Source organism: Rhinolophus sinicus, linkage group LG02, assembly GCF_036562045.2.
Source record: "Rhinolophus sinicus isolate RSC01 linkage group LG02, ASM3656204v1, whole genome shotgun sequence".
Taxonomy (NCBI): Eukaryota; Metazoa; Chordata; class Mammalia; order Chiroptera; family Rhinolophidae; genus Rhinolophus; species Rhinolophus sinicus.
In genome coordinates this window covers 739,754-760,500 of record NC_133752.1, presented here as the reverse complement: position 1 = coordinate 760,500, position 20,747 = coordinate 739,754, and the positions used below count along the sequence as shown (strand labels likewise).

At 57.2% G+C, this 20,747-nt stretch overlaps 1 protein-coding gene across 9 annotated transcripts in view; it reads left to right on the top strand.

The window, feature by feature from the left end:
- The first annotated feature begins 4,234 nt into the window (after positions 1-4,234).
- Positions 4,235-20,747, top strand: part of FAM53A (family with sequence similarity 53 member A) — a 37,409-nt gene continuing 20,896 nt past the window's right edge. For 2 of the 9 annotated variants that reach the window (XR_012492242.1, XM_074320123.1), the window contains exons 1-3: positions 4,238-5,177; positions 15,143-15,370; positions 20,326-20,380. Coding sequence is in view for 8 of the 9 variants with exons in the window: in XM_074320123.1 (XP_074176224.1) it covers positions 15,293-15,370; positions 20,326-20,380 (133 nt within the window). In the remaining variant the exon portion in view is untranslated. Of the gene's footprint in view, positions 5,178-8,574; positions 8,702-12,181; positions 13,586-15,142; positions 15,371-20,325; positions 20,381-20,747 lie in introns of those variants that run through there. The other 7 variants (XM_074320136.1, XM_074320159.1, XM_074320139.1 and 4 more) reach the window with 7 other exon arrangements.

The following is a 20,747-nucleotide window of genomic DNA, read 5'->3' as shown; positions in this document are numbered from 1 at the left end:
CAGGAGCAGAGCAAGTGTCGGACCTGGGTCCTGAGCCGCCTGTGCTGCCCACGGCGTGTCTGCCACTTCCCACACTTGGACCCTGGCTGCTCTGCCAGCAGACGGTCACCAGCCCATAGCTCCATGCCCCAGGACGCTCCCTCGGAAGTGATGCTGAACTCGCTTCCGCAAGGGACGGCGCTGGCAGCTGTTAAAGGCGTTTCAAAGGGGCAGGAGCCCTTTGTTCACTTAACACAGTTGTGGATCCCATACTGTGTGTCGGTACAGTCCAGTGGACACGGGACATGCAGGGGACGGTGCTCTGAAGTCCACTCACACCTTAGCAGGGACAGAAGACGCTGTCAGGTGAAGAGAAGCGTGGAGGAGGTACGCAGGTGGTGCTGGGGGGGCGGGGACACTCACCCCAGTGGGCAGCAGGTGCACAGGCCCTGAGGTGGGCTGTGGTGTGTAGACCGCCAGCAAGACCCTCAGATGTGGGCACTGGCTGGACTGCGCGCAGGAGCTGGGAGGTCGTTGAGGAGCTGTGAGGAAAGCGCTGGTGGGCAGTAGAAAGTGTGACATGGGCCAGAGGAGCCAGGGGACTTTCTAGACTGAACTAAGGTGCCTCTGGCTTCCCTCTGCTCATGACAGAAGGTGTTGAGTGGAAAGGAGCGGCACTGGACTATGTTGTTCTCGGCCTCCCCAGATGGCAAGGGAGGCTGGCACTGGGCTTTCGAGCAGAGATCAGACACGGAGCCCAGCCGGGAAGACAGATGGGGCCCAGGGAGCCGAGGCTGTGGCCGGACCAGGCTGGTTAGGGCTGGGGAAGTGGTGCTGCATCGGACAGTGGGACTTCTGACACTCAGGAGCTTGTCCCTTGGCAGAAGCCCAAGACAGAGAAGGGCTGGCTTTGAGGAGACCTGTGCGTGTGGCTTTTGTCTGATGAACCCCAGTAAGATTCACAGGATACTCAAAAAGCTTTTGAAAGAATTACATTGGCAAAAATGCTGCCAGTTCGGACTGAAAGGGACAGGCAGTGTGAAATGAAAGGAGGCGTTTGGACCCTCGGGAGTCCATGGGCTGCAAAAACTACCCAGCTGCAGACATAGGGCATCCTTCATGGAAAAGGGGAGATTTCAGGAGGTGGAGCCAGGAGCCCCGATGAAGGCACTGCGGGGGCCAGTGACCCCTACATCCCGTCCCCACCTACCCACCCACCCCACTTTGATCAGGAGTGTCTGTAATAGTTACCATTGTACGTTAGGTATGTGGCAGGGGCTGGGGACAGGGCACATGACCTGACTGTTGAGTTGAGAGGTCTGCAGGCAGAGGAGACCCACAGCAGGCGCTGTGCCTACGGAACCCCAAAAGAGAGCTGTCTGGTGACGAGACTGGACCTTGGGCTGGTGCTATAGTCGGCTGAGACGAAGCTGGGGAGGACTGTGCTGATGGTGGCAGAGGTGGGTGGAGCTGGTCTCCAACCACGGCAAGGAGGCTGGGCTGGCTGGAGCGGGGCTGGAGCGGTCACGTCGGGGGCCGGCGTCCCAGTGTGCAGACCAGGACATCTGACTCAGGTTCTAGAAGAATCTGCTCTGGCTACTAGCTTTTGCTTCGCATTTAAATTCTTGGAGTGCTCTTACACCTCAAGGAAATCAATCTTCAGGCTTTAGCACTTGCCTTTTCATGTTGTTAACATAATCTAGTATTTTCTGTATGAGCGTTACAAATAACCAATGGGCTAGGATTAAGTTTCTTTACTCTTGACTCTGGCACATAGAACCGAGAAGTGTCAGAACTAAATTAAGTTTGTCCAGCATGATTAATTCTTCACAATTGCAGGCTGATGGCTATCTCACTCCCATTGGAGATTCATTTCCCTATCTTCCCGTGTATAGACAGACGTGGTCAGCTTATCGGGTTGTCATCCTACACACCCCCACTTCCTTCATGTTCTGTGAAGCCAGTCTTGTTTCTCACTGGTCCAACCAGACCCTGACCTCTAGGTGCTCTTTTTCAGCCATCAGGTTGCTGATTCCTTGTCCCTTTGGTAGCAAGGCGTCAGTGGAGGCTTCCAGCTGAGTCAGCAGCCTCTGCCTGAACCAAAAGGCTGCACTTCTGGCTTTCTGGACCAGCTGGGGGATCTTCTGATTGATATAGTTTACAGGATCTTTTTTCTCCCATGTAGGCAAATTTAAAAGGTCTGCTGGGTAAAGTCATGTTACCGGACTTGGCAAACTACAAGTGCCTTGCAAATTAACGTGCTAGCTGTCTTCTCTAAACCAGGCTGGCTCTGCGTGTATGTGGGCGGGGGTGTGTGCGGTGGGGGCAGGCAGGGAGGGGGCTTTTGATCATCAGGCTTCATATTTTATGTTTAAGAATCTTGAGGGGTATTGGTTTTGGGGTGTTTTTCTTTTTTTTTTTTTTTTGCTTTGTCATCATTGCTTTTGTTTTGCTTGCCATTTCATGTGCAGGCTTTAATTGGAGCTAAGCCACTTTGTAAAACTTACACTTCCAAGATGCATATAAAATTTTCTGGAAAAGTACTTCCTCAGTGTAGGTGTGCAGGAAGCAAAGGCTCCAGATGTTGGCACTAGGGGCTCAGTGGCTGGCATTCCAACAAAGGCACTGTGTATGGTGCCCTGAGCATGCCGCCTGGCCTGGCATATCAGGCACTTTGTGTGCAGTGAGGAACGCAGACCTGCCATCTAGTCCCAGCTGCCTCTTACTGTGTGACGGGCCTTCGTGTTCCCATCTATAAAACTGGGATAATATGTCCACCTCATAGGATTAAAGGAGAGAGTGAATGCCACATGCTTACTAATGCTCGGCAGTGGCAGCTGTTACAGTCTGTTGCTGAGGGCCTCGTTTAATGTGTTGACAAAACCCTGCAGTTCCATTAGTAACGGGTAGGGCAGGGACCATCTTCGGGTAAGATTAATAACAGCCCGCACTTAGGAAGTGGGACGTTTACCACAGAGGCACCCTAACCACTTCTGGAGGCCAAGACCTGGAGGGGTCCTGGAACCCAGTCCAGTGTATGCTACTCGCCCATGTGAACACCAAGCCACGCAGGAGGCATGTGGCATGTCTCCCAATGGCCCTGAATGCAATTTTGAGGAGGGTGTCCAGGTGTGACAGCCATCAGTGCACTTGCTGTGCTCACTAGGGAAAAGGCAGAATTTGAATTTTCAACGTTTGTTCTGTGAAAGACCCTGTGAAGAGGTAGAAAAGACAAATTGCAGACGAGGGGAAAATCTTTTCACACCACACATCCGACATGGGACTTGTATTTGGAATACATGAAGAATTCCCAGCACTCAACAGTAAGAAACAAACACAATTAGAAGATGAGCAAAAGAGTGCGAGGAGACAGTTAGGTTATTGGGTAAGAACCGCCATCTTTGCTGTACTGTTTTCCTGTGCAGGAATGTGGCAGTCTCCCCACTTCATTAAGCTCTTTAACCGCCTTCTGTCATGTTTTGTGACCTTCTCCATAAAGGTGTCATAAAACCTCCTGTTCACTCCTAGGAACCTGGTTGTCGAGAGTGCACGGCACGTCCTAAAACATTCCATGTTCCGTCTGTTGTATGTGAAAAGCATCATCACTGTTGTATATTGATCTATGTCCCCTCCCTGGCTTGGTATGTAACCTATTTGCTGTCTCACATTGACCGCGTCTTCTCTTGGTATTTCTTTGTAGAAAACCAGGCTTAGAATAAATGACAGTTTTAGTTCTTCTTTTCCAGCCCTTGTAACTTGTATTTGTTTCTTGTCTTACTGTGTTGGTGATGACCTATATAGCATGCTCTTAAATTTTTAAGAGCCAGAGACTTGCCCAAGGTCACGCAACGGGTCACGGGCAGTGCGGGGACGGCCAAGGGTGTGGGGACCCCGGTGTCCGGGGGTGAGGAACCCGAACGATCGGGCTGCTGGCGGGACCAAGACCTTCGCAACGGCCGGAGCCACCCGCCTTCCCTGCCAAACACCCCCTCCCGCCTCCTCAGGTTGCCGCCGCCGCCGCCGCCGCCGCCCGCCTTCGCGGCCCGGGGACTATACGCCCGGCGCACGACCACTTCGGCGCAGGCCCCGCCCCCCCACGGACAGCCCCGTCCCCGCCGTGTCAGGTCCCGCCCCCCAGACGCAGCCCCGCCCCCCGCCAGAGCTGGCCCGCCCCTGCCGCATCAGGTCCCGCCCCCCAGACGCAGCTCCTCCCCTTGGTCGACGCAGCCTTCGTCCCCTTGCGCGCAGCGCGGCTGAGGAGCGCAGGGGCGGTGGGGTGCTGGTGGGCGGTGGCCGCGGGCGAGCGGCCAATGAGCGCGGCCGGAGGGGGCGGGGCCGCGCGGTGCGCTCTCCCGCGCCTGAGGCGCGTCGGCCGTTGCGGGAGGGGCGCAGCCTGCGGGGCTGGCGTCTTCGTTGCTCCGCGGTGTCGGCCGTGGCCGCCGCCGCTCGGCCGCGCTCAGGTACCGGCTCCCCGTTGGCCCGCGAGGCGGCGGCCGGGTGCGTGCCTCCCCCGTGCGCGCGCGCCCCTCGGGTCCGTGCGTGCGCGCCCCCGTCGCGGGGCCGCGCGTGAACTTGGGTCGGACGGTCGCGCTTCTGTCGGCGCGCCGAGCCCGGCCCGCACGGCCCGATGCTTTTCCACCCACCTCGGTGCCGAACGTTTTCGCCGCTGGACCCTGAGAGCGCGGCGGGCGAGTCGCTGAGGGCGCGGGGTCCCCGGGGCTCGAGACCCGGTGTGGGACTCCCGCCACGCACAAGGCTCCTCGGACTGGCCCCGGCACCGCCGCGCCCCGAGACCCCCGCGCACGTCGGGACCCCACGTGTACGCCGGGCCCCCGCGCACCCTCTGGCTGTAAGGGGCCGCGCCGGGGCCGCGCTGCCACTTGTTGAACCGACTTGGGTATCGCCTGTTCGAGCCGTTGTCATTCCTGGGTCTCCTGTGATTGTCATTTTGTAGCGAGAGAGAAGCAGCAGGTTTGACGTGACAAACTGCGTTAAGGGAGCCCCAAAGGTGGACCGACCGACGTGGGGAGGCCAGGACCTCCCCGCGACCTGTGCACGGCGACTTGGAAGTGGTTTCGCGAGCAGCCTTCTCTGCGTGGACTGCACGGCGGAAGTGTCTCCCACTTCTCCTGTGGATGGAGAGAGAAAGGCGCGCGCGGCGGGTCGGGTGTACTGTTTCTACTTCATTTCCCCTTCGTGTAAGTGCACTGGCAGAGCTGAAATTCATTACTCAGTCTGTGTTAAGTGGACGCGGGTTTTTGCACTGCATCGTGGCGCGTACCTTTTTTTTGAGGCTGAGCTTCCGTAACTTTAACATACTTTAAAAAACCAAACAAACCCTGAAATCAACTCATTACTTACTTGAGTTTAAGTTGATCTCTCTGCACTGAGAACTTTTTAAGACGGGTTAGACCTCAGAATGTACTTCAGTTTCACAATGTTTAAGAAATTTAACTTGAACGTATAGAGTCTGTTTTTTCAAACAAGTCAGCTGTCACCTCACTGTCTCTTGGGATCACAGGTCCGGGCAGAAAAGCACAGCCTCTTGCTCTGATGGTAGAAGGTGGGGAAACACTGTGTGGTGACTGTTTTGAAATCCTTGGCTACAACTCTGAAATTGAAATTGAAATGGAAATTGTTTGGAAACAATGGCTTTTCTTTAACTTGGGGTAGTTAGTGCAGGAATTCCAGACAGTTCTTGCCTTGAGGTCTTCATTTCCTTTCTCCCCTCAGGAATTTCCCAGGGGTGGCCCATTTCCCCGAGTCCTCTCTGTGCTGTGGGCGGCGGTGGTGGCGGCAGCCCTGGGCCTTTCCTGTGGCTCCATAGATGACTCCTGTGTTCCCCTTGATGTCTGTGAACTGAGAACATGGATCTGGAGCTCTGTGCTCCTGTGCACTCTGTGATGCCACTTTGCAGGTCACACTGCCAGGTGGCATGTGTGGTGTGAACGGGAACCATCGTAATGGCTCTGCCCTGTGATGGGTTCTTATGTTTTCTTGACTTACGTTGGATTTAGGGGCTGCAGGAAAGACAGCAGTCCTTGTTGCTACTGGAAATAGGTAACGGAGAGAAGGCCAGAGTTCCTGTTTTTTCTTTAAGGGGAGGTACTGGGCCCTTGCCCAGTTATGGAGGCATGTGCTTTTGTGCACCGGGAACAGGCGCACGGAGAGACTCACCTGCTCTTACTGGCAGATAGAAGAACCAGGAGAACAGTTAGGTATCGTTCACAGGTGCATTGCAAACATTTGGGGAAAAAAACTGAAAAACACCCCAAATTTTCATGTAAACTCTTACAGCTTTTTGTGCAGCAATATTTCTTAAAGGAAAATTGACATTCACAATCTTTGAAGCATTTGTTATCTAAACATGTGTGCCAGGAACCCGGGCATTTTCACGCGTGTTACTTAATTTGATTCCCTGTGGCCTCCTGTAGTGGGTGGTGCTTTCCCATTTCAGTCAAGAAAATGCAGGCCCAGAGAGGTGAAGTCACTTGCCTGGGAGAGCCCAGCCAGTGAGCAGGGCAGCTGGAGTCTGAGCCTGGGTTTTCTGTCCCGCCTGTCCGAGCCCACCTGTGGCCTTTCTCTCAGTGAAATTACTTGCCGCACCTTTTCTTTTTCATTGTGGTTCAGTCTCCATTTTAAGATGTGAGTTTCTTCTGCTTTGTTGACTTGCACAGGTAACATTTCAAACGTGATTTCTGTGCACCCTTAAACTGAGTATCCTGCTGTCCAAACCTTCTAGTTGTGGGTTTTAATAGCAGGTTGTGGGCTAGTTAGGATAGGCGATTTTTGTCTTCTTCTTTTGAAGTCCTCGAAAAGGACTTCAGCCGTCTGGCACACATATCAGTGGCACCGGCTTTGTGGCACGGTCCAGGGCTTTGCCTACACATTTCTGGAGATCCTGACTGTGGCACCTAAGTGTGACCTGGTAAAGAGGTGCTGAGCCTTGCAAATGGAGTGGCACCCCGGGCCTTACCAGATGACAGTAGTCTAGTGATTTGGGTAGTTTGCTGTGACTGCCTGCTTAGCTTGTGTTGCGTGTGGGGACATGGCCTCGTCCCTTTCCTTCCCAGCCTTCGTGTGAGGCAGGAGTCATAGTAATGACTGGTTCCAACAGCGAGAGAGGTGCGTTTGGCTCCATTTGCCTTTTTAAGTGTCACTGCTGTGGTTACTATGGCAACATAAGTTATCTTCAAAATTGTGGCTTCACACAACATAAATCATTTATCACTGCTCATGGTTTCAGGGGTCCAGAATTCTGGGGCAGCTCGGCTGGCAATCTTTGCTGGGGGTCTTGTGCAGGCTGGTCAGATGGGGGCTGGGCCGGAGGGCCCCCTCTCGGGCATTCTTGCACCGTGCCTGGCACCTAGGCTGGGAAGTCCTGAACAGTGGGGGGCTCCCGACGTCTCCCCACGTGGTCTCCCAGCATGGGGGCTTCAGGGTGTGTCCCGAAAGAGAGCCAGGTTGTTGTAGTGCTTGTTCGCTGCAGTCTGGAAGTCGCTGAGCCTCTGTCATGCTCACGGGGCAGTTATAGCCCGCCTTTTGTGGGAGCAGTGCCAAAGGATCTACAGTCATGTGCTGAAAGCACTACATTCACGGCTGCTGGTTAATAACTAACGTCCAGCTGGATTCTAAATTACTGTGCATGTGCTGTTGGAGAGGAAACTGCGCAGAAGGAAAGGTCCGAGGACAGAGTCCGGTGCTCCTGAGTCGGCTGTGTGGTTGGACGCTGCACGGAGCACCCCCTCCAGCCATGCTGGCCGACTCCACTGCTGTCTGCTACAAACCCCCACCCTGGGAGCCTGCTGCCCTCGTGCTGGCCTTCCCGTCTGTTACTGGGAAAGGTCGTTGACCACGTGCTCCACGTCAGGCTCTGGGCACAGCAGACTAAGTAGGTGCTTAACAGTCGTTCTCCCCACTTCGTGCTTCAGAAGCCAGTGTGGAGGAGTGCCAGCAGGTAGACCAGGGCCTCGGCTTGAACTTGGCGTCAGAGCTGCAGCCACTGGAGGGTCCGGGTCAAGTGCCCGCCCAGCCTCTGCCTGGGGCTCGGGAGGTGGAGTACAGCTGCCACTTCCAGGGGGTTTTCTGCAGCCTGGTTGTCCATGCACATGTACCTATTCTGCGAGTCCTCGCTGGCCTCTGCCGTGTGTCAGGCGGCCCACTGCTGGAGATGCACGGGTGACGCACAGCGGTGCGGCACCGTGGACGGTATATGCTCTCTCTGTGTGACGTATCAGCTGTCAGGCTGGCAGAGACCAGAACCAGCAGAGGGAACATGGTACTGCCAGGACGAAGGAGTCGTTAGCATGAAAAGCCTTGTGGCAGGTTACAGAGCCTCAGACAGGCTCCCACAGGAGCGTTCAGAGCCGGCACCCTTGGCCGTTAAGCACACAGGGGCAGACAGGAACATGTCGTTGGAAGGCCTGGAACATGAAGACAACGGCTGACCCTGGAAGATTGCCAGCAACAGGAAGCATGGCAGAGACTGGAGGTTGGAGCCAGTCCAGGAGGGCAGCACGCGACCCGTGACCGTTCCAGGGACAGACCGTGCAAGGTGGGCCTGGACGCCTGGGTATCCAGATGGAAGGGCTGTGTCCCAAGGCCTGTGCGCATTTCCTAACACCGGGAGGGAGAAGAACCTAAAAGCCTGGCCAGCGTCCGGCAGAAGGGACGTGGGTGTCCCCCACCCACCTGCCTAGGCACCCTCTTAGGAAGTGGCAAGGTGAGGGCGCGGGTGAGTCCCAGGGCCCAGCTGGACAGCAATACCTCGACCCGAGCAGACGCTGGGGGGCCGGTTGCAGAAGGCCCGAAGGGTGCCTGATGTCTTTGACCAAACGAAGCTTGTCGAGTTTTATAATTTGGGGGATTTGGGGGGAAGAATTTATAATGGGGTGAAAGTTTGCACATGAGAAAAAGGAGTGGATTACTAACTGTGGAACAGAGGACAGTGCGGCTTAGCTGGGAACACTGTGTAGTGACGTAACAGTGTCAGTGATGATGTAACGAAGCTCCTACAGGACTTTTGGGGGGTTTGGAGGTGGGGAAGTTGGGGCGCACTCGTGAGATCCAAGCCCTGGTGTCCCTCTAAGTCCGTAGGTGGACTTGTCAGGGAGTAGCTGTGCTTGTCACCAGGAGCTGTGGACGTAAACAAGCACCCGAGTGCAGTGCTGAGGGTGAGGTGCCCCCTGGGAGAGCTCTGTGGTGACAAGCACAACAGCACCGGTTCAGACCGTGTGCGTGGCCGTGGCCTGTTCCGGGCTACACTGTGTCCCTGGAAACCCCTAAGCTGAGGTCCGCTCCTAGGTCCTAGCTCAGACGGCGATCTTTCCTGGAAACAGCGTCCCTGCAGATGGAATTAGTTAGGACGGTGTCGTATTGGGGGGGTGGGGGGCCTAACTGAAAATAATTGGTGTCATTAGAAAAGGGGAAATTTGTACACAGACATGGGGAGAGGGATCTGGGAAGGTGACGAGTGACGCTGCCACACGCCTAGGAACTGCCCGAAGCCACCAGGACAGATTCTCGCCAGAGTCTCCGAAGGGCGCCATGGTCTGACTCAGACCCCACTCCAGTCTGGCACCGTGAGTCCCTGCTGCTCTCAGCCCCAGGACACTCCGATGTGGCTTTGTAGATGGGGTGCTGACTGTTAATACTGGGAATGAAGAAACAGCAGCAGAACTCATTGTGTTGCCTTTTTGGAGGGAGGGTTCCTGGAGCCACCAGCCAGCAGACTCCTGTTGCGTCCACCTCGTGGGCCAGCCCTCAACGACGGTGAGCCCCCAGCGCAGTTTGTGGAGCGCCTACTGTGTGCCTGGTACTCCTGGGGCCACAGGGCACCTGGGTGTGGGAGAAGACAGGTGGGAAGGCCTGGGCCCAGCTCTGAACTGCGGACTTCGTCCCACGGCTGTGGAGGGGGTTTTGGGGTGGCAGCTCCGGTTACTTTCTGTGGAGGCTGGGGTGAGGAGTGCCTAGCAGATGGGAAGGGGCAGCTTGGGCCACTGCAGACATCCAGGCTTGCAACACAGGGTCTGAGTCGGGCACAGTAGTGGAGCCTCGGCAGAGAAGGACCATGTGAGGGTGGCAGCTGAGCCCCTGGTTAGGTCGCAGAGAATGACCTGTGCCTTTAGAGGTGAGGCCAGTGGTCTGGATTTCCTGTTGTGGGGAACGTGGAGATGAGTCTGTTCGCGTACTTCCTCTGGTGTGGGTTCACTGGACTCGCAGAAGAAGGCGTCCCTGGGCTCATGCGACGCTCTGGTTTGTGTGTGTGGGGTCACCAAAGGCCACTTCTAATGCATGAGCTGTGGGGGGTCAGAGGTCAGCTGTGCATCCAGAGGCTCCGGTCCCCAGCGTCACCCACGTCTTTTGCCGTGTGCAGCCCTCAGTCCCCACCTCTTGGTTGGTCGGCAAGGCTGGGTAGTTCTCTTATCTGGCCCCATCGTCCAGCCTGGCCTCTGTGTCCACCTGGCACCAGAGTTCTGGCTTTGCCCTTCTTCTGGCTCCCCCTGCTCAGCTTTCAGTCCTGGCTTTACTGTCACCACCTCAGAGGGGCTTCAGGCTGCCCGCCGGCTGCCGATGGGGTCCTTCTTGCTTCCTCCAGGCACCTGCCTCCCGCTGGCTTTGTTTTATTTGACGAGAGCACGCACTCCCTCAGGGCCCAGACGCTGTCCTGAGCTGCCCCACACAGGCTCATGGCTAACTGGAGCCAGGGTGCCCTGTGCATGATGCTGTGTGACCATGACCGTCCCTCCCGATGGTGCAGTTTCTTTAAAAGCATTGTGGATTGAATTGTGTCCCCCAAAAAGACTTTCAAGTCGGAGCCCTCAGGACTGGGAGAGGCCCCCAGAGGGAATCCATGTGCCGACACCTTGATTAACTTCTGGTCTCCAGAACTGGTGACAGATTGGAGTGTTTCAGGCCCCCGAGTGTGGTACTGTGATGGCAGCCACCTGAAGCTAGAGCACGGGGACTTAGATGTATATGTTAGTAACACCCCAGCAACACGCATCCTTCTCTTCGGAGAAGGTTAAGGTGTCACACACTTGGGTCCCTTCTCCCCTGCCCAGCGCTCCATCCCCATGTCCTCGGCTTGCTGCGTGCTGCCTGGTGGAGCCCCCACTGTGCTTTTCCTGCGTGCACACTGAGCACACTCTGTTTTACTTTTTGAAACTCCATGACTTGTGACAGAGGATGACCGCTGCGCTCTGGACTCAGCCGAGCCCCCACGTAGAGGGACGTAGGTCCCCAGCGTTCACACCTGACGGAGCCACATTCATAGGTCACATCAGGAGAGCACATGATGTGTCCCGACGCTGGTCTCTGATCCCGGTGCTCATGCAGGTGTCGGGAACGGTCCCCTCAAGTCCTTTCTCTGACCCAGGATCGGGGCTGCATCCGGCTGGGGCTGTAGTGCCTGGCTCTTGTCCTTCGTGACCTTGGCACCGCTGAAGGAGGCGGACCAGCTGTTTGTACAACTCACCTCCCTGGGTTCGTCAGGTGTGTCCTCACGAGTACACTCAGGTCCTGCTCTCCTGGCAGGAATGGGGCGCAGGTGATATGTGTCCTGCCCAGCACGGCTCCCCGTGTCCGCTTGGCCTCTGACCTGCTAAGTGCGCTTTGATCGCTGGCTTGAGCTGGTGTCCGCCAGGTCTGTAAAATGATTGTGGTCCTTGGTAATTAGCTGTGTCTCGTAGGGAGGCAGATGCTTGAGACTGTAAATACCCTGTTTCTCATCGTACTTTCACCCCCCGACTCTTAGCATTTATTCATAATTCTCACCTGAACCGTTCGTTATGGGGCATTTGTCAAACGGTGACATAAAAAAATCCCATCATTCCATCTACATTTCTCAGCCGGCATTCTACCAAAAGGAAGACCTCCCCCTCCCTGTTACGTATTTTTCAATTATTTACGTCAGGGTGAACTCATGGAGTGTCAGTTCTTCCTGTGGAGTCTAGCCCGCCCTCATTATGGACTGGCTGCGTGGGAGCACCTTCACCATTCCCTGGGGGACATGCTCCAGCCATGTCTCGTCCTGCCCTGCCCCAGCCTGGAAATCAGCCGTCTCTCCAAGGCCTGTGCGGCCTAGGAAAATACTAGTTATTTTATTATTTTTCAAGTTTTGCTGTGGCTGCCCTAACTTGTGTGGTTATACGTGCTGTGTGCCAGTAGGAGGCTCTGATGGGCACTCGAGACACTGCGAGGGGTGGGCACAGGGCAGAGCTGCCCCTTCATCCTGCATTAGAGGGCAGTGCCATGGCCTCTGCCCTCCGTCCTGGGCTGGTGGAATAGCAACAGAGGTGGCACCTGTGGCACGTCAGGCTGAAGGGGCATTCCCATGAGGGAGGTGCTAAGTTAGGGCTCGGGGTGAATGTATGTGGAATGGCAGTGAGAATTGGCCAAGTGGCAGATGCCATTCTGTGGCTCGCCTGCTCCTGCCCCGGTGACTACCAGCGGTGCAGTTGTTGTGTGGCTGGCTCGGGTTCTGAAGGTTCCTCTGGGGAGGTGGCTGGTCCTAGCCCACTGTACTCCTCTCTGGGCCTCGGGGTCCCCAGCTGTGCTGGAAGCGATGGCCATCCCTACCTTGTGAGCACGGAGCTGCCAGATGCTAGAGACCTAGTGGTAAGGCCCTGCGATGCAGGTGAGTAAACGTGAGCAGGGCTGACGTGCACCCCTCCTGGCCTGGAATAAGCCCAAGGGTAGCTCATGGCATCTGGGTTCCCTCGGCTCAGCGAGCCCCGTGCCCTGCTCCTGCGGCAGCCTCAGCTGTGCCCATGTTTGCTGCAGTGCCTGCATCCCCGAGAAGCTGGCCCCGGGCCCAGGGTTTAAAGCCACTTTGAGGTTGTCAGTTGACCTGTCGAGAGTGTGTGCACGTGTGTTTAAGAACAAAGGTGGGTGTGTAGTTCTGTTGACATGTCAGCCTTTCTGGAAATGTCCCATGGTTTTCTCCGGACTTCAGTTGGTACACGTTGCTAACAGGTCTCCCAGACACTGCTCCTTGCGTCTGGCAGCCGCTTTGCCACCTGCGCCACTCCTGCCACGATGGCTTGTGCTGCTCGGGCACACTGAGGTCTGGGCGCCTGCCCCAGAGGCGTTTTGAGGTGGGGCCTGGGCCCCGCCTGCTGGGCCCAGCCTCCGGGAAGGGGGAACCCTGAGGCCTGGGGGCAGTTAGGAAGCCAAACTCAGGAGGTGCTGGGTTCCTCTCTGCTCTCGTGTTTTAATTCTAAGAACTCATGTCTTTTCCCCTAAATGTTCCTTTTCAAGGGTATCCCGGTCTGTTGTGCACAGGGTGCCTTTTCCCTCTGAGCGGAGGTCTCGTCCTCTCCCGTATGTTTTCTCCAGGTCACTGGCCATTCTGTGGCTCTGTCCCTCTGGCTTCTGTCTGGCTCCCTTGGCAGCTGCTCACGCTCAGCAGTAGGGACACCAAGAAAGGTTGGCGACTGGCTGTGCTGACTGCACACAGACTGGGGGCCCTCTCCTGTGGGCCTGGTGTGGCACTGGCCCCTCCCTGCCCCCTCCCAGGAGCTTCAGTTGGAGGACAGGGCGCTTGCCCAACTGGATGGAGTGGGGGAGGGGCGCCTAACTGCTTTGAGCGGCGGTCCGCGGTCAGGTGGGCATTGGGGTGGCAGTCAGCGGTCAGGTGGGCATTGGGGTGGCGGTCAGCGGTCAGGTGGGCACTGGGGTGGTGGTTAGCAGTCAGGTGGGCACTGGGGTGGCGGTCAGCGGTCAGGTGGGCACTGGGGTGGCGGTCAGTGGTCAGGTGGGCACTGGGGTGGCGGTCAGCGGTCAGGTGGGCATTGGGGTGGCGGTCAGCAGTCAGGTGGGCGTTGGGGCAGCCATCAGGTGGGCATTGGGGTGGCGGTCAGCGGTCAGGTGGGCACTGGGGTGGCGGTCAGCGGTCAGGTGGGCACTGGGGTGGTGGTTAGCAGTCAGGTGGGCACTGGGGTGGTGGTCAGCGGTCAGGTGGGCACTGGGGTGGCAGTCAGCGGTCAGGTGGGCATTGGGGTGGCGGTCAGCGGTCAGGTGGGCATTGGGGTGGCGGTCAGCGGTCAGGTGGGCCCTGGGGTGGCGGTCCGCGGTCAGGTGGGCATTGGGGTGGCGGTCAGCGGTCAGGTGGGCACTGGGGTGGCGGTCAGCGGTCAGGTGGGCATTGGGGTGGCGGTCCGCGGTCAGGTGGGCCCTGGGGTGGCGGTCCGCGGTCAGATGGGCCCTGGGGTGGCGGTCAGCGGTCAGGTGGGCATTGGGGTGGCGGTCCGCGGTCAGGTGGGCCCTGGGGTGGCGGTCTGCGGTCAGGTGGGCACTGGGGTGGTGGTTAGCAGTCAGGTGAGCACTGGGGTGGCGGTCCACGGTCAGGTGGGCATTGGGGTGGTGGTTAGCAGTCAGGTGGGCCCTGGGGTGGCGGTCCACGGTCAGGTGGGCATTGGGGTGGCGGTCAGCGGTCAGGTGGGCACTGGGGTGGTGGTTAGCAGTCAGGTGGGCACTGGGGTGGCGGTCAACGGTCAGGTGGGCACTGGGGTGGCGGTCAACGGTCAGGTGGGCACTGGGGTGGTGGTCCGCGGTCAGGTGGGCCCTGGGGTGGCGGTCCGCGGTCAGGTGGGCCCTGGGGTGGCGGTCCGCGGTCAGGTGGGCCCTGGGGTGGCGGTCCGCGGTCAGGTGGGCACTGGGGTGGCGGTCAGCGGTCAGGTGGGCCCTGGGGTGGCGGTCAGCGGTCAGGTGGGCACTGGGGTGGTGGTTAGCAGTCAAGCTGGCATTCTTGAGGTGGGCATTCTGATGGCGGTCAGTGGTCAGTGGCCAGCAGTCAGCCGTCAGGTCACAGGCAGGTTGTTTCTTGGGTTTCTGCACTGCTGGCTTAGCCTTGGCTTTGCAACAGCTTTCTGGCTTCCGGAGTGTTTCCACATCTCCTGCTTTCTTGTCTTTTCGGAGCTGGCGGGTGGCCGTCCTCGCTGCTTCATTGGGATTATGGGAGCAGTGGGCTGTCAGGTGTGTGTCAGCCGCCACCCTTCCACCGGAGCCCTGCTCTTACTATGTTTTCTGGGGCGACTCCTGCGGTGGTTGTAAGTGGCCTGTGTCAGGCCGAGGTGTCAGGTGCCCGTCGGTGCTCAGGTAGAGCAGGAACACTGGCCGTGGGGTTTCGCATGCAGTTACAGACGTCTTCTCTGTATCCCAGAACAGACACGAAGCTGGGAGGAGGAGCCTGGGAGAGGAAATGCAGCCGTGAGGATTAGCGCGGACCCTGCAGCCGCCCGGGCCCGCTGAGCCCCATGGTCCGGAACCGCAGGGGCCACTGGTGCGGAGCGAGGACTTCTGGCCCCTGACCATGGTCACGCTCATCACCGAGAAGCTGCAGAATCAGAGCCTGGACGACCTCGCCTGCAAGAGCTGTGGGGCCAACCCGGTAAGCAAGAGGCCACAGAGGCACTGCCCGAGCTGGCCGGGGACGTGTGGCCGAGGTCTGAGGGGACGTGGGGGCCGGTGTCCCAGGGAGGCGCCAGCACACACCCAGCGCCCAGAGCCGTCAGTGTCATGATGGGAGGTTTTCAGCATCATTAAAATGAGTGAACTTTTGACAGAAGTCTAACCGATACATAGAAGCGTGTGAATCCTAAGTGTGCACGAGCCTGTGACTCCCCCTCACCCCTCAGAGAGCCTGTCTCATCCGTCCCCATCGCTTAGTTTCGCCTGGGTTTGCACTTTGCCTAAGTGGAGCCATTTTCTATGGTCACGTTAACGTGAATTTCAGGACACCACCCCTGCCCTGGTTAGATTGTGGGTCCAGAAGGAAGTGGCTGAGTGTCTGGCCCCTGCGCACGTGGGGGGCCAAGCCCATGTGATCTCACCAAGACCAGCTGCTCAGAGCTGTTGTGTCTGCCCCAGCCCTTGGTGACAAGAGGGCGACGGGAGGCTGTGGAATCCAGGCCTTTGTACTGTGCCTGGCGTGTGGCCCAGGGCCTGAGGGCCAGCGCTGCAGGTTCTCCTTCCTGCGGAGGGGGAGGGCTGGGCGTGGGGTGGGCGTGCGCAGGAGCGTGGCTGGAGGTGGGGCTGCGTCTGCTGCCCAAAGGACTCGAGGGGCCTTTGCAGAGCGCTGCTCGTCCGGCCTGGCACTCGGAGCCTGCCCCGAGCGGCTTCCTGCGGCACACACACCATGCCCCAGCTCCCATCTTCGCCTCTGATCAAATGAAGAAGCATTTTTATGGAGACTTGAACCAAGACCAAAGATACAGCGCCACAGTACACGCGTCATCGGGTGGCCACATGCCCCTTAGACTGTCTCTGACAAGGACCCCACAGCCAGGTGCCTGGTGGTTTTTCCAGGAAGACGGGCTGAGAGTCGTGCCTGTGGAGTTCCTGGGGAGACGCCTGCATGGGCTTACGTTCTCAGCTCTCAGCTGGGCGTTCTTACCCCGGTTAGGGAACACACTGTCCCTCTGACAGAGAGAAGGTCGGTGGCCCTTTCTCAGCCGGCCCAGCCAGAGCACCCCAGCAGCGAGCAGCGAGTGTGGCCAGGGGCCCAGTCTCCCCTGCTGTCTCCTCAGCCTCCATGACCACGCCCACGGCTGTCAGTTTTGAGTTCCATTGCTGTTGATGGTGATTTTCTTTTTCAAGACGTGTTTTTTTTTAAAAGGGGGGGCTGCTTACTTTTTTCATCCTGGAATGGGAGAACAGACTTTCCTTTCCCGCAGTGTAAATCTTTTCCATTTTAAGAGGAGCCATTGGAACGTTTGAAGCCTAGTTCTGGTGTGGGTGGCGAAGAGAACCGTGGCCTGGGCAGCCTGGGCCTGCCACCCCCGCCGCAGGTTGGGCAGCTCGCCTCGGCGGAAAGGGGCCTGCAAGCAGGTGTTCGTTGGAAAGAGAATAAGGTGCCAAGAAAAACCCTGCCTATAATTCTTCCCATGTACCACAAATAATTTTACTTGGTGTGAATTTCTCACGAGTCTTGCTGTACAGGATGGAAACGGTGTGGAAAAGAATTTCCCTGTTACTGGGCGGTGTCTCACTGACCCCCCAGTGAGGCTTGCTGACTTACCTGCGTGGTTGCGGCAGCATGGCGCCCAGACTTGGCTTATAGCACCTGCTTTTTCCAACATCCACTTTTTTAAAAAAAAAAGAGGTGTAATTTGCATGCGGCAAAATGCACCAGCCGTTCCATCTTTTCAAGGAAGAATCCCCGCCATCTCCAGGACCGTTTGATTGTGGGCTTTCGGTTTGCCTGGATTTTGAATATCCCTTTGCAGTTAGGACAGTTTGGGCAGTGCCGTGGATGGACTTTGACGTCCTGTACGTGGTGGTCCAGTGTTTATACGGGAGACCAGCTCTCCCCCGTTACCAGCAAATGTCCAGAGTTACTCTTAACATCCACTGAAACAAATCAGTAGTTTAAAGAGCCAGTTTGTTGCATAAGAATAATAGAAACTGAAGTTTTCAAAGGTAGTATTTTTATGGCAATATCTAAAGGCAGACAGGAGTGGAGAGTTAGAAACCCCACACCTCCAACCACCTCGGTGAGGTCGCCTCTGGCTTGTTTCATCTGTGCCTGCACCCACACCCCTCCTCCCGTGGTTTTGCAGTAAATTCTAGACATTTTCCTCTGTAAATATTTCAATATGTAGCTCTCAGAGGTTTTGTCATGTGTCCCTGCCCCCGCGTGTTCTGCAAATGGCTAATTTGCTAATTAGCTGTGCTGTCCGTTTGGTAGCCTGTCATCACTCAGGGCTTTTTAAATTGAAATTAAAGGTGATTAAAGTTCAACAGTCAGCGATGGTAGTTTTCATTTGCACCAGGCGCATTTCAGGTGCTCAGTGTCTTTGTGTGGGGACAGTGCAGATGGGACAGTCCATGAACTGCCCGTCATCTCAGGGTTCTGTTGGAAGCCCTGCCAAGCTCAGTCAGACGCACGGGGGACACACTGCGTGCTCTTATCCATTTGTCTGTTGATGGGCATTGAGGTCGTTTCCTCTTTGGAGCTGTTACCAATAATGCAGCTGTGAACATTGGCGCACAGGTTCTTATGTGGACAAGTGTCCTCAGCTCTCCTGGGCACACACCGAGGACTGGAATTTCTGGGTCACATGGCAGCCCTGGGTTTAACCTGCGCACACCGCTGGCTGCACCGTTGTTCAGCCCCACTGGCAACGCGGGGGGTCCTGGCTGCCCCACCTTCTCATCCACGCGTGTCGCTGTCCGTCTTTGATTACAGCTGTCCTCGTGGGTGCAAGGTGCTCTCCTGTTGTGTTTTGGTTTGCGTTTCCCCGTGACTAACGCTACTGAGCATCTTTTCATGCGGCTCTGGCCCCTTATGTGCCTTCTTTGGAGAGACGTCTGTTGAAATCCTCCGTCCATTTTAGAACTGGATTATTTGTCTTTTTGTTGTTGAGTGGTGAGAATTCTTCATATATTCTAGATAGTAGTTTCTACTCATAATCAGACACATGATTTGCAAAAACCCTATTTTTTCTCTTCTGTGTGTTGTCTTCACTTTCTTGCGAGTGCCCTTTGAAGCACAAGTTTTTATTTTGTTGAAGTCCAATTGATCTGTTTTTTCTTTTGTTGCCTGTGTTTATGCTGTTGTATCTAAAAACCCCTGGACAAATGTTTTTTTCTAAGAGTTACGTAATTTTAGCTCCTACACTTAGTTCCTTGATGCACTTTGAGTTAGTTTTTGTATGTGGTATGAGGGGAGCCCTGGGACCACAGGTGTGGTGGCTGTCATGAGGGGCGTGTGGTGACTGTCATGAAGGGCATGTGGTGGCTGTCATGAGGGGCGTGTGGTGGGCCTGGTCGAGCTGCAGGGGCAGCGGGGGGTGGGCTGTGCAGTGGGGGCCTTTGTACTGCAGAGGCGAGCGGGCAGGGCAGGGGGGCTGCCCCAGAGAGCCAGGGCAGCGCTGGGAGAGGGCAGCGACACCATGGCACTTATCGGGTCACGCGGGAGTGTGGGCCGTCCTGGGTGCAGGGTGGGGCACAGGTTCTCTGTTAGCAGATGACGGGGGACGAGGGGGAGTGTTAAGAGCTGATGGAGGCCGAGTGAGGTGGACCCTGGGGAAGGGCCGGGCAGGCTAAGCCAGCAAAGGCCTGAAGCCCAGGTGACCCTGTGGGGACAGGCGCTGGGGCTTCCACTGTCAGTTTGCGCTGAGGGCCGGAGCAGGGGGGCCAGGATTCAGGGGCGGGTGGAGGAGGTGTGGGCCGTGGGCGGCTGTGCCGGTGCGGGCTGGGGTGGGTGGAGAGTGTAGCTCTAGAAGCCTCTAGTCTAAAACGTGTTTTTGTGAAATGCACTGATGGGCTGTGATGTTGGGCTGGGCGTCTTTTGCTGGTCGTGTGCATTGTAACCTGGTCTCCGCCCCCCAGGACATGCCTGCACTGTGGCCTTGCCTGTGCTGGAGAAGCGTGTAATTTCTGGAGCCCTCAGCGCCGTCGCTCTGGGGCCCGTGGGTGCTGACGGCGCACGCGTAGTCCATTCCTTGGCCCCATCGTACGGGCTTTACTCTGTGGGTGGACGTTGGGGTTGTTTCCGATGTTTGGCTGCTAAGCACAGCGCCGTGAAGCCCACGTGCGGCTCCTGTGGTCGTCTGTGCCGCTCTCTGGGGCAGAATGGCTGCTGCAGACGTCCCTGTACCTGCCTGCGGCTGCTCCCTGGCCCCTTGGGTCTGGTGTATAGATGTCTCCCGGGCTCTGTCTACACAGCACAGAGGTCTCGCCCTGTTTCCAAGGACTCGCCCGAGTGCCAGTCAGACAGTGACGGCCACGCAACCCCAGTAGGATGCTCACCTCCTGGTGTGGCCCCTGGGTCTGGTAAGGGCTCAGCCGCCAGGGCCCCGTACCCCCGAGCCCGGGCTAGGTGGATGCAAAAGCAGACACACAGGCGCTTTCGGGGACCACGGCTCACCAGGTAGGCCTCAGACTTCACAGGCAGACTGTGGCCGAGAAAGTTCTGTGGGCTCAAGCCGAGGCCGGCACCTTCTGGAGGCCCTATCCCCCCACGTCCAGACCAGGGCCACCCGGGGGAGCCTGGCTTGGGGTCTGGGTCCAGAGGGGGCTGTGTGGGTGGGAGGGAAGAGGCTTGCTGAAGAGGGACTGAGTAGCAAGGTTTGCTTGTAGCTCAGCAGGGGCCAGCCAGGCTTCTGGAGAAGTGGACGGGCTCATGGCTCGTCGCTTCCTGCACTCAATTGAGTGTTGTTACGCTTTTAAGAGTCTTGATTAAGGAGAACATGTATTCCAGCAGTCACTGCTTTCTCTTTAATTACCTGAAACGACAGTGTTGGGGAAAACTAGAATTTATCTCGTGATAAACACGTACGACTGTTTCTTAGCACTGTTTCTGAAGTCTCACGTGAAACTTCTCTTTCCTATCACTTTCAGTATTCTGCCGAGAAACTGAGCAAAAGTGGCCATTTGTTCCCTTTTGAGACCAACGGTAAGTATGGAAAAGCCCTGGGCGGTCTTCCTTGGCTGCTGTGGCCACAGGCGGTGAGCAGGGCCGGCGGTGGCCGTGTGCCTGGGTGGGAAGCCGAGTTGGACTTGACAGACCTTTGGAGCCAAAGCCCAGGAACAGGGTGTCTCATGGGTGAGGGGAAGCTGAGCGGGAGCCGGCCCCTCCCGCTGCTGGTCTGTGGGCGGGGCCCAGCGAGGTGCTCCCTCCTGGCAAGATGTGGGTGGGGCCAGGGTCTCCGAGCCCTTCCTGGGAGCCTGTGGCCAGTCGTGGTGCATGCTGGCCCTGCACTCTGCTCAGCGGTGTGCATCAGACGGTCATGCCTGCAGGGCGCAGGTGTGCACTCACCCCC